Raw genomic sequence first — 13,634 nt, forward strand, 5'->3', positions numbered from 1 at the left:
TCTGCTCAGTCGGCCTCCACGTCTTTGGTGCAGGCCTGGTCGCCCGCCTGAACTCTGTGCCTGCTCGGGACGACCTCCTGGTCGCCCGCCTGAACTCTGTGCCTGCTCGGGACGACCTCCTGGTCGCCCGCCTGAACTCTGTTAATTTAAAACCGGGAACTTTATCAATAGTAGTTTGACCACATCATTTGTTTTGTGGTCCTGTGGACACTGGAGTGGAGTTTAAAGCCAGTCAGTCAGTCATTTTCTACCGCTTATTCCATAGTGGGTCGCGGGGGAGCTGGTGCCTATCTCCAGCAGTCTATGGGCGAGAGGCAGGGTACACCCTGGACAGATCGCCAGTCCATCGCAGGGCAAATTTAGAGTTTAAAGCATTCTTCTTTTTACCACAGATGATTTTTCAGGTGCTGAAACAAATGTATGGTGGCTTGGCCTTTTTTCAAATGTTTCCTCTGATTCCAAAGCTATCTGCTGTGGGTGGGAAGTTGGGTTATAATAAAAGAAATAAACTCCCAGTGTATGCTATACAAACTCCTAGAACATTTTGCTAATTTAACCCCAATAGTTGCAACATAACATAGAACAATGTGAAGATATTCAGTATAAACTGCATTTTTCTACTTATTTTTAACATTTATTTTGGTTAAATGTTCTATATTTCTCAGCAGTTTATGAAATTATTGTAGCTACTTGTCAGTTCAAAAGCCTATTTTAAAATTAAAATACCCATTTTCCCCCCAGTAAATCCTTTACTTAGCAGTGTCAATCACATTCGTGTTGCTCACACCCCTCCCCTGCATACCATCATTCTAGCTCATGATTGCCGGTATGCTGCTGCTGTGCTAATGGAATGGGCAGGTCATAGTCAATGTAAAGCATATCGTTGATGCTTCATCCCTACCAGTGAATGTGCCATAGCTGTTTACCCATTCAAAAATACTTTATTAATATCACAGGGAAATTAAATGTTGTTGTAGCTCATATTTGAATTGAATTGAATTAGGCAGGTTTCTTCAAAGAGCCATTGTAGATGCTGATGGCTGTGGGCAGGAAGGATCTCCTGTAGCGGTCTGTCTTACAGCAGGTCTGAAGAAGCCACTGACTGAAGACACTCTGGTGTTGTACAACAGTCTCATTAAGAGGATGCACAGGGTTCTTCATTTGATGAAGAATCCTTCTTTGCACAATGATCTCCAGATGAGTCCCCAGAACAGAGCCAGCCTTCTTTATCAGCTTGTTGAGCTTGTTCAAGTCCTTGGCTCTGATGCTGCTACCCCAGCAGATGATTGCAGAAGACATCACACTCTCCCCAAGAGATTTATAGAAGATCTGCAGCATCTTGCTGTAAACACCAAAAGACCTAAACTTCCTCAAGAAGTACAGTCTGTGTCTTATTCGGTTCTGAACTGGGAGACTCTTGAGTGACACAACTCTGAGACAGAAAAGGTTTAAATAGGTTTATTGAAATAATGATTTCTGGCAGTGTCGGGACTCCGTAACAGTCAGGTCTCAAGGATTGGTTGGTGAATGGCATCGGAGGGTGGACAGGCAGGGCATGTAGAGCGAGGAGTATTTCTGCAATTTGGTCTGGTGGATTCAGGGAGATCCTTGGGCTTAGGTAAATTCGTTGAAGTATTTACCAACTTGGTAGGAGACTGAACCACGGCAGGTTATCCAGGACGAGGATTTGCTGACAGCCAACAGAGGAAGAAGCAGAACCTTGAAGGTAAATCGAGAGCAGGGTTCAGCTGACAGAAACCATTAAAGGAGAACAGAGCTGGGGTTAGGAAACCAACAGGTCAGGACAAAAGCAAGACAGAGCAGGGTTTGTTGCTCCGATTACCACTCGAGGTGAGTAAACAAGCCTCCTCTAAGGTCTCAGCAGCTTTTGAAGCTCCTCAGTGATGTTTCTTGATGGAGAACAGCTGTGCAGCTGAACCTGCCTGCCCTGGTGTAGAAAATGAAGAACAACAACACAACAAACCTGCACTCAGCTCTGTGGCCTGACAGTCTGTTCTGTCCCGTGTAGGCGGCTTCACAGTTGCACCTCCACTCCAGTATGTTTAATTCACCTTCAAGATGAGAGGATTGTTTCTACACAAAGCGATCCACCAGCTCCCTGTACTCATCTTCTTGTTCATCTCTGATCCATGACTGCAGAATCATCAGAGTATTTCTGCAGATGACAGGAGTTTGTCTTGCACTGGACGTCTGAGGTGTACAGAGTGAAAAGGAATGGTGAGAGGACAGTCCCTTGTGGTGCTCCTGTGCTGATTGGGTGAGTGTTCCTCAGTACCGGAAAAAGACAGTAGGTCTTCCTCAACACTGGAACCTTCTTCTGGGCCAGGCTAAGGTTGAAGAGGTGCTGCAGAATCCCACAGAGCTGCTCTGCACAGGCCTTCAAGAATCCAGGGCTGACACGATCTGGACCTGCAGCCTTATTCCGGTTCAGTCTTTCCAGTTGTCTCTTCACCGGACTTCTTGAGACACGCAGGTGGAAATCTTCTGATTTGGTTGAAGGCAAACATGTAGAAGCAGAAGAGTCCATAGCTGACGTGGAATAAAAGACATTTGAGGAGTCAAGGTATTGTTTTGCTGGAGCTTGCTCTCCAGCTTCTTCTTGTACACCTCCTTGCTTTGTCTTTTCTTGACATTAAGTTGCATCTGTATACTGCAATAAATCCCTGTCTTCTTCTTTGAAGGCTCTTTTTTTCTTGTTAAGCATCATCGGTGGCGCTGCTTACTAGCCCGCGTGTTTATGGCAGGCTCCCCTGCAGAGGGAGGGCTGTAGCACAGCAGAGAGCAAGGGGAAAAACTAGTTGTGCTTGTTCGAATACGGGCGTACACAGAGGATTTGACAAGATTTTCATAGCCACAGCTCTTATTGTTTGCTGCTCAGCCTATAAATGCATTTTTCTTAAAATCATGGCACCATTTAAAAGAAATTAAACAGGTATTCCAACAGAATATGATTTATTTCCAAGAGGCCTTATTACAACAGGGAAAACAATCGACATACCACTATGCTCCCTACTTTATGTGCTAAGTTTATTTTTTACTTTTTTTACTTTTAGTTCAGACACCTTTTGAGACTCAGTTTTTCTGACTGTAATACCCCATCACACTCTTACATATCTACCTTATTTGACAGAAAAAGTTGGTTTTGATATCTACTGCCTAAGGATTGCCTTTCTGCTTGTCTTTTACTTTAGCATACATAATTTGATCTCCAGCTAAGCCAGGCTGCCATGGACTTTTCAGGCAAAGATTTTGTTTCCCCTGGGGGAAGCTCGAAGTAGAGCTGTTGCTTCTCTGCATCGAGAGGAGTCAGTTGAGGTGGTTCGGGCATCTAATCAGGATGCTTCCTGGGCGCCAACTTTGGAGGTTGTCCAAGTATGTCCCACTGGGAGAAGACCCCAGGGAAGACCCAGAACGTGCTGGAGGGACTATGTATCCCGTCTGGCCTAGGAATGATTTAGGATCCTCTAGAATGAACTGGAGGATAATGCCAGGGAGAGGGATTTCTAGGCTTCTGTACTGGGTCTGTTACCCTTGCGACTTGATCTCAGATAAGTGGAAGATGATGGATGGATGCAAAACATTAATAACTTAGAGACACTGTATATACCACACATAAGTGTCACTGTGATGTTACTGTTGCAGCACTGAGCTGTTAATAACATGACTTAATTTCATGCTGCGCTATGCAGACGGTCTATCCACAGTGATAAAGATTCAGTCATCTCAGTATGCCGAATGCTGGGAGTGTCTCCAATGGCAAAACAGTCTAACCCATTTGAAAACTTTTGGTTTCATTAAAAAAAAAAAAAACAAGATATGAATGTCCTCTTAAATGTATTATACTCTGTATAACGCATTAGCACACTGAACATTTATATGTTCTGGCAGTGCATGATAAAAGGCACACATACTTCATATATGTGACAGGAGATAATCTTTCACACAATCCGTTTCTTCATCTTTAAACCTTTGAATTCTGTGCAGTTTGTTGTGCTTTATACATGGATTCATATTTTGCAATTGAGACATCGAATGAAACATCTGCAAGTGTTCATATGTTGACCTTAAAATCAATAAATTCAATGTCTTCTGTTACTAGTGCCTAACTGTGTAAAAAGCCGGCTATATTACTTCTAAATAAAAATCGGAAAATTGTGGCGTGAATTTTGCATTTAGCAAACACACCATCCCTTGGTTAAAACATGGTGGTAGCAGCATCATGCTGTGGGGATGTTTTTATTCAGTAGCAACAGTGAAGCTTTTTAGAGTGTATTAGAGTGTAGATGTTAGACATCTTGCTTCTTCTGTAAAGGCACACAAGTCAAAAGTTGCAAGCAAATATTTGATTTTTGTTAGCAATATGTTTGCTCTATAGCATTTCGTGAACTAGCTCATGATGTTTTTTAGGATGTATTTTTAAAAAGCATGTCCTAAACTGCAAGTGTGAGAATTTGCTTCTTCTGCTTTCCCCCTTGTTTAGTCATGTGACTGCATGACTAAGAGCTGCAGTCTATGTGAGGAAGTTATATAGATGAAATAGAAGCACAACCAGCTGTTTTCTTATATTTTGAACTTGTTTGAACTCAATAGCTAATCTATTACAGCAGTAATCAAACACATTCGGTTTTTATATAATATAATTGCTATTATGGTGCAGAACACTGCACTAATAACATGCATTGATTTATATTGTTTGTGAAAATAATGCATAGATAAAATTTGCAACTTCTCTGTTTTCTTCAATAACTTGATATTTCCTTAATGCTGCATTAATGCTGCTGCATTATCTTGTTAAAAACACAGTTTAAAAAAAAATTGAATTTCCCAAATTTAATAGAATATAATTTTTTGGAAGGGAAGATCCCAATTTGGGTTTGAATCCTGGACTAGGGTCTTTCTGCATGTTTGCCTGTTCTCCCCTGCATGGGTGGGTTCTCTCCATGTACTACAGCTTCCTCCCACAGTCCAAACACATGACTGTTAATTTGTCTCTTCAATTGCCCTTGGGTATGACTTTGCTTGTCCTGTGTGTCTCTATGTTGACCTGGGATTGTCTGGCGACCTGCCCAGGGTGTACCCCACCTCTTTTCCAATGACTGTTGGAGATAGCCCCCTGTGACTCTGCAAGAATAAGCTAGTATAGACAATGGATAGATGGATATTAAAATCCCAATTTGCTCCAGAATATCAGCCTAGATAAAACACCAGTTGCTTTTTTGCAAAAGCTCTCAGTGAATTCTTAAAAGGTGTTCATGCTCCTTCTGATTATCCTATATTCTGCTTAAAACATAAAAAATATAGGTGGATCTAATGGCTCTTGAGTGTTGTGTAATTTGTTTTGTTGTTTAGATCTTTGTCTGGTCAGTCAATGACGCCAACATTTTCTTCACACTAGGGTGCCAAGATACTCAAATCTGTTCTATTCTAGTTTGGTTGTAACCATTTCCACTAAACACATTTCTGGTGCCTAATAGTCTTATTAAAAGCTGTGTAAGTTGGCACCAAACTGCAGTGCTGTGAAAATGTTTTTGCTCCCTCAGAGATTTCTTTGGTTTTTGCTTTTTTACCACACTTAAATGTTTCAGACCATCAAGCAAATTTTAATATTAGACAAAAGATATAACTAAAGTAACCAAAGAAAAAACAAAAAGCAGTTTTTAAATGATGATTTCATTCATTAGGGAAAAACGAGGGGGGAAGGATTTTTCACACCACTAACCCTAGGATTAGAGTAAACCCAGATTGTAGCTCGATAACTTTTTTCTTTTTTTTCATAACAAGATATTCATTATTTTCCTGTAAGATCTGTTCTACTACATAACAGAAGAGCCCAACTTAATATTCTGAATGTGATAGATTTCTAAATCTTTCAGCCATTTATTGGAACCATACAGGAGCTTTAAGCACCCTTTCTGACAGGATTTATCATTAATCATTGATATTAAGACCAGAGGGGACATCAGAGAGTGTGTGTGTGTGAGAGAGAGAGCAGTTGATGTTACACAGCTCTGCAGTCAAACAGTATTTCATTTTTATTTAACCAAAAAAACACGAGGTGGTCTTCAGCATCTTCTAATAGCAATCAACAGATTAGCATGGTTAGCATAACTGTACATGAGCCTCTGTTTGTACTCCTTGTAGTGTTAGTGGATCCCTACCTGAGATACCCAAAAAAGGATGTCAATATTTCCAGATCCAGCATGAAAATAGAGGTTCAGAGCTCAAAAGGTTAAAACAGACCATTGCTGTACAGATTTAGTTTTTCTGATAGCTGCAGAATTCTCCCTGTTTAAGGTAAGTATTAGCTTGAAAAAACAGCCAACATGACTCCATAGAAATTAGTTTTCTATCAGAAGCTTCGTTCAGCTTTTGCTCTTCCTCTAACTTCATTTTTAACACCTCCATGGCATTAAAAATAGCTGAGCTTTCTTCTTCTGAAAAAACATCCACACTGAAGAGTGTTTTTGATCTGGAATTATGTGATCCGGCTAGCCAGTCATTGATCAAGGCCTGTCAGGCAATAAACCGCCAAACTATAATGTTTCACCAGAACCTCACTTCAGAAATTCTGAACTATCCCTTTAAAGCCTCAAATGTTGTTTTCTCTGTAAAAAGTCGTTTTTTTTTGTTTTTTTTTGTTTGTGTTTCAGGTTGATAACAGAAGAGTGGATGACGCAACAGTCACTGACCTGGCAGAGTCAACACCCGAGCAACTGATAAAAGTGACTTTCACACAGACGGAACTTGCCCCTGTTGGATTTAAAGGTCTCTTCAAAAGAACAACATGGATGGCTTTGACTGAGGACATTTATGAACTAAATCCTCGCCTCTCTGTAATGTAAGGATGTCGGGATATCCCACTTTATGTCATGTGATTGAAATATTCAGGGCTCTAAACTCACCATGATGCTATTTTTCTCTGCTGGATCTCCAGAGTTTTCCACCAAGTGACTGTGACTGCGACAACATGTCTCTAGTCAGACGGAGAAAATTTAGGACTTTTGCTCTCCTCCTTTGTGTCATTACCTTCACGACGCTCCTCTTCAGCTACACTTTCCGGGACCCCTCGCTCTACTTCTTCAAGTATGCATTCCGACTTTCAGACAGCTTCTTCTCCAAGGGGCCGTGCTCCTGTCGACAGTGCATTGCAGAGCTGGAAGGCGACCTTTGGTTTGCCGAGCGCTTCAACCTGTCCATCCACCCTCTGATGACCAGGGAGAATAGCATCCTCTCTGAGGAGACCTTTAAGTGGTGGCAGGTGAGACTTAAAGCATTTTATTGCAAGACATGCTGCGTTGTCTGACAAACGTTGTGGGGGAGGGCAGAACCGGTAGGTTCTGTGAACAGACGGGGCGCAGATTTGCAAAGAGCATAGATAAAGGAGATCATGCACTGCTGTGGTGCTTCCAAGAAAGTGTTTGTTTTGGCCATATTGATGTTTGTGAAATCCACAGGATCTTTACCAGGATCAAGCTGCGAAGCAAACTCCCACACACCATTTATATGCATTTATAACAAATATGGGACAGGAGAGGAAAACGGTTGTTTTCTCTCACCGCCTCTCCTTCTTTTTATCTTTAGATAATCGCAGCTATATTTTCAATCATAACTCGGAGTCTCAGGTAACACTGTGACCCTTGCCTCACTGAACATTTTCATGAGTAGGGCTGCAACCTATGGCGTGCACGCAGCAGCAAAAGCCTGCAAGTGTCCCTAGATCCTGTAACAGGAAAGTATTTATCACACACTAGTAAAACCTTTAACCGGCTGACTGCAAGGCCACAGGAAGGTTAAATTATCTTGTATGATTCTACAATAGCTCGCCATAAGCACAGAGGATATGGAAAGTGTGCACACCCCTGTTAGAAGGCTTGTTTTTTGCGAGATAAAACAGAAAAACCGGACAAAGTAATGGCTTTTAGAACTCTTTGCACCTTTAATATGACCTGCGTGACTTTCTGTATACTCAACTGTAAAGTAAACTGCAACCTTCTTGGTGGCAAAAGAAAAACTTTAAAAATATGCTTGGATAAACGTACACACCCTTAAACTAATACTTTGCGTAAGCACTGTTTGATTTCAGTCTTCCGTCTTTTTGGGCAGGAGTGGAACAGCTTGACTCATCTTGACTTGGCAATACAGGTCCTTCTCAAAATATTAGCATATTGTGATAAAGTTAATTATTTTCCATAATGTCATGATGAAAATTTAACATTCATATATTTTAGATTCATTGCACACTAACTGAAATATTTCAGGTCTTTTATTGTCTTAATACGGATGATTTTGGCATACAGCTCATGAAAACCCACTCTTATCTCTTGTGTGCAGCCCTCTTCAGATCACCCCACAGATTTCCATTCAGATTAAGTCTTGGGCTATTCTAAAATTTAAACCTTCTTCTAGTCAAGCCATTTATTTGTACATTTGAATGTATGCTTTGTGTTGTCTGTTTCATCAGACTTTGACTCTTTTTTCTCACATGCTTATTGAATTGACTTTGTAAATGCCCTGAGACGACATGTGTTGTGAATTGCCTCTACATAAATTAACTGAATTAAATTGAATTTAAATTGCTTTTGAGAAACCTTAAAATGTACTTGTACTCGTCGTCTTCCACCTATCCGGGACCGGGTCGCGGGGGCAGCAGACTCAGCAGAGACACCCAGACGTCCCTCTCCCCAGACACCTCCTCCAGCTCCTCCGGGGGGAGCCCAAGGCGTTCCCAGGCCAGCCGAGAGACATAGTCCCTCCAGTGTGTCCTGGGCCGTCCCCTGGGCCTCCTCCCGGTGGGACGTGCCTGAAACACCTCCTGAGGAAGGCGTCCAGGAGGCATCCGGTATAGATGCCCAAGCCACCTCAACTGGCTCCTCTCGATGTGGAGGAGCAGCGGCTCTACTCCGAGCCCCTCCCGGATGGCCGAGCTCCTCACCCTATCTCTAAGGGAGTGCCCGGCCACCTTGGTCCGACCTTAAAATGTGTTTTCGTAAAATTTAGGAAGTCTTTAATGATTTATTTCAGAAGAAACGTTTTTTGTGTTGGCACTCTATTTTATAGTCCAGGCACATGAAGACCACAGGGGATTATTGACACATGTAACACAAATTTCTACATCTCCTTTAATGTTGCTGAAGGACTCTTACCAGCCTCCCTGACCAATCATCCTTCAATTAGTTTTGAAGAGACACTCAAGTCTTACAAATGTAACTGTTGCACCATATTTCCTATACTGCCTTTAACTGGTTTCAAGCTCTAATGCCGTAGAAAATCTTCTGTAGCTTATCCTATCTTTTGACAATAAGATCCCCCCGATGCTTTGGAATCTTTCTGCGGACCATGGCTTTTGCTTTTAGATGGGACAAAGAAAATATCAAGAAAGACCTCCTAGAACATCCTTCCATTTTCCGTACCCAACTTCAGTGTGTGTGCTTGTGTGTGAGGGTATCACCAAATATGCCTTGTAAGAAAAAGCCGGAACACTTGCAGGGAACCCACCTATGGACATGAAGGAATTGCAAAGTCCAGCCCAGTCGGGATTTGAACCCAAGATCTTCTTGCTCAAGGCAGCAGGGCTTACAACTAAATCCCATGATTAATTCTGAACATTGCCACATTCCTAAATTATCAAAGTCTCTTCAAACAGAGACAATTCATTTCAATTAGGTTTTACTTATATAGTGCCAATTCACAACACATGTCGCCTCTAGACACTTTACAAAGTCAGTTCAATCAAATCATACATACGGGCATGGGGGGGGGGGGGGGGGGGGGGGTTGTGGAATGCTGCATACCTCATGGCTTCCACAGATTAAACATGTCCACTGGGATATTGCTGACATTCCTATGCTTGTAACTTTTAGTCAGCTATTCCCCACCATTAATCCCGTTCATCTGCAGTTTTACTCCAGTCCAATGGGTAGCGTTGACATGTTGTCTTTCCTACTGTCTATTAAGAATAAAGAGGCCCAGGGAATAGTTACCTCTTCATTCTGCGAATATCAAAAGGAGTCAACTGACTGAACCACCTCAGCTGATTAGAACTGATCCCACTGTTATTTAGGTCTCACTAGAGGGGCTGTTCTCTCACAGGCCACTTTACTATGTAAATCATGCTAGCAAACCCTGTTGGAAGTACCCCTTCAGAAGATGGGTACACCTACGTCATAAAGTGATGGACATGGTCAGCAATAAATACACACTCCTAGCCAGTGTGGAAAAAAAATATCCCCCAATACATTAAACCACAAGCAACTTGAACAATTGCTACAAGAAATTGTTGTTTACAGCAAATGATGAATGTTGCATGTCACAGCTGAATTTGTGATTTAATGGACTGGGCAACAGTTTTCCAATCTGATATCGTCAGATTTTGGTGAACCTGTGGGAATTGCAGCTTAGTTTCCTGTTCTTAGCTCCTCTATCGTTCTGTAAACCCAAAAGATGGTTGTGCGAGAAAATCCCAGCAGATTAGCAGCTTCTTAGGTATTCACACCTGCTAGTTTTGCTCCACCAACCATGCAAAATTTAAAGTCACTCAAATCTGCTTTCTTACCCACTGTGATGCTCACTTTGAATTTTAGCAGTTTTCACCATATCTACAGGTCCTTCTCAAAATATTAGCATATTGTGATAAAGTTCATTATTTTCCATAATGTCATGATGAAAATTTAACATTCATATATTTTAGATTCATTGCACACTAACTGAAATATTTCAGGTCTTTTATTGTCTTAATACGGATGATTTTGGCATACAGCTCATGAAAACCCAAAATTCCTATCTCACAAAATTAGCATATTTTATCCGACCAATAAAAGAAAAGTGTTTTTAATACAAAAAACGTCAACCTTCAAATAATCATGTACAGTTATGCACTCAATACTTGGTCGGGAATCCTTTTGCAGAAATGACTGCTTCAATGCGGCGTGGCACGGAGGCAATCAGCCTGTGGCACTGCTGAGGTCTTATGGAGATCCAGGATGCTTTGATAGCGGCCTGTAGCTCATCCAGAGTGTTGGGTCTTGAGTCTCTCAACGTTCTCTTCACAATATCCCACAGATTCTCTATGGGGTTCAGGTCAGGAAAGTTGGCAGGCCAATTGAGCACAGTGATACCATGGTCAGTAAACCATTTACCAGTGGTTTTGGCACTGTGAGCAGGTGCCAGGTCGTGCTGAAAAATGAAATCTTCATCTCCATAAAGCTTTTCAGCAGATGGAAGCATTAAGTGCTCCAAAATCTCCTGATAGCTAGCTGCAGTGACCCTGCCCTTGATAAAACAAAGTGGACCAACACCAGCAGCTGACACGGCACCCCAGACCATCACTGACTGTGGGTACTTGACACTGGACGTCTGGCATTTTGGCATTTCCTTCTCCCCAGTCTTCCTCCAGACTCTGGCACCTTGATTTCCGAATGACATGCAGAATTTGCTTTCATCCGAAAAAAGTACTTTGGACCACTCAGCAACAGTCCAGTTCTGCTTCTCTGTAGCCCAGGTCAGGCGCTTCTGCCGCTGTTTCTGGTTCAAAAGTGGCTTGACCTGGGGAATGCGGCACCTGTAGCCCATTTTCTGCACACGCCTATGCACGGTGGCTCTGGATGTTTCTACTCCAGACTCAGTCCACTGCTTCCGCAGGTCCCCCAAGGTCTGGAATCGGCCCTTCTCCACAATCTTCCTCAGGGTCCGGTCACCTCTTCTCGTTGTGCAGCGTTTTCTGCCACACTTTTTCCTTCCCACAGACTTCCCACTGAGGTGCCTTGATACAGCACTCTGGGAACAGCCTATTTGTTCAGAAATTTCTTTCTGTGTCTTACCCTCTTGCTTGAGGGTGTCAATAGTGGCCTTCTGGACAGCAGTCAGGTCGGCAGTCTTACCCATGATTGGGGTTTTGAGTGATGAACCAGGCAGGGAGTTTTAAAGGCATCAGGAATCTTTTGGAGGTGTTTAGAGTTAACTCGTTGATTCAGATGATTAGGTTCATAGCTCGTTTAGAGACCCTTTTAATGATATGCTAATTTTGTGAGATAGGAATTTTGGGTTTTCATGAGCTGAATGCCAAAATCATCCGTATTAAGACAATAAAAGACCTGAAATATTTCAGTTAGTGTGCAATGAATCTAAAATATATGAATGTTAAATTTTCATCATGACATTATGGAAAATAATGAACTTTATCACAATATGCTAATATTTTGAGAAGGACCTGTAGATACCTAATGCATGGAGTTGCTGCCATATGATTGACTGATTCCTGATTGAACAGGGATAAAGTGTTTGTATTTCTTCTGGCCCAAGAACATCTTCAGATTCCTCTTGAGGAGTTTGACAGTGTTGGCTTGGAGCAGGATGTTTGTATTATCCTCTCGGACCTGTAACCCCTCCAGTGTGATCTTATACCAGCAGAAGGACAAGTATGTTGTAATCAAAAGATGATGTGAGTGTTCCCTTTTTAGATTAGAATTAATATGTTATGTAAACATGTTTTTGTGTTTGGACATAAAGTCTTCATATAGTTCCAAACTAAGCCCATTGGTGCTTTATCTTAACTTGACCTTGAAGTGGCTGAAAAGACCTTTTCTGTCCCTCTACTTTTATTGTAAACAGCAGTGTTATGAAACTGTGTGGTTTCCTCCAGATAAGATGAGAAGTATTTTTCGATCTAGATCACGTGAAGACATTTTTCAACATTCAGAATAGTGAAGTGTTATCTATTTATGCACAAGTATGTTCAAGAACAGCTTTCGTGTGTTTCTTAATGCTAAAGAATGTTCGCATTTATCCATTCATTCATTGCCTTTTTCCATCAGTCATGGGGCGAGAGGCTGGGTACACCTTGGACAGGTTGCCAGGGCAATACAGACATAGACAACCATGCACACACCACCATATCTAAAGGCAATTTAGAGAGAACAGCTAACCTAACAGTTATATATTGGACTGTGGGAGGAAGCCGAAACACCCAGAGAGTACCTACGCATGCACGGGGAGAACATGTAAGCTTCATGTAGAAAGATCTCAGACCAGGATTTAAACTCAGGACCTTCTTGCTGCAAGGCAACAGAGCACAGACATGTCTTCATATTAAACTCCATTTTAACACCACTGATGAAATCTTAATGGGTGTAATATTTGGCATTAATATGGGCAACAAAAACACGCAGACCACAGAGAACCAAAGGCTGCTATAGAGACAACAAATGTTGAAGTATTTCAATTTGCTTTCAAATTCTATGTACTAATCTAGTTTTCTGCCAGCTTGAAGCCATTTCTGTCAAACCAGAATTGACTAAACTACATGTTCTGTATACCCCATAAGTAAAAGAAAGATATTTTAATAATGAAAACTCATTCTTGGTATTAACATAACATCCAAGCTTGGTCTGGAAGGCGCCCAGTGCCTTAGATGTTAACCTCACACAATGCCTAATTAGGGGCCAGAACAGAGAAATGAATGCAGTGTAGCCTCCTGTCACTATTCATTTTAGAGAATGTGTCTACCTCTGTAGTTTAACAAGGAATGTGTCACATGTCAGCAGCAGCCTTGCCAGGTTGTTCTGCCTGTGCCGCTGCAAGCCAATGCCATGGCACCCGGGTTAACCTGGGTTCTTTTC

The 13,634-nt window shown here is 41.9% G+C and overlaps 1 protein-coding gene across 6 annotated transcripts in view; it reads left to right on the plus strand.

The window, feature by feature from the left end:
• The window catches only part of LOC124879555 (CMP-N-acetylneuraminate-beta-galactosamide-alpha-2,3-sialyltransferase 1-like), a 116,282-nt gene that overhangs the window by 66,695 nt on the left and 35,953 nt on the right, over window positions 1-13,634 (plus strand). For all 6 annotated transcript variants that reach the window (XM_047384189.1, XM_047384187.1, XM_047384188.1 and 3 more), the window contains 2 exons: window positions 6,672-6,859; window positions 6,956-7,279. In XM_047384189.1, the coding sequence (XP_047240145.1) occupies window positions 6,989-7,279 (291 nt within the window). In that variant the 5' untranslated portion in view covers window positions 6,672-6,859; window positions 6,956-6,988. The remainder of the gene's footprint in view (window positions 1-6,671; window positions 6,860-6,955; window positions 7,280-13,634) is intronic.

This window comes from Girardinichthys multiradiatus, chromosome 13 (assembly GCF_021462225.1).
Source record: "Girardinichthys multiradiatus isolate DD_20200921_A chromosome 13, DD_fGirMul_XY1, whole genome shotgun sequence".
Lineage (NCBI taxonomy): Eukaryota > Metazoa > Chordata > Actinopteri > Cyprinodontiformes > Goodeidae > Girardinichthys > Girardinichthys multiradiatus.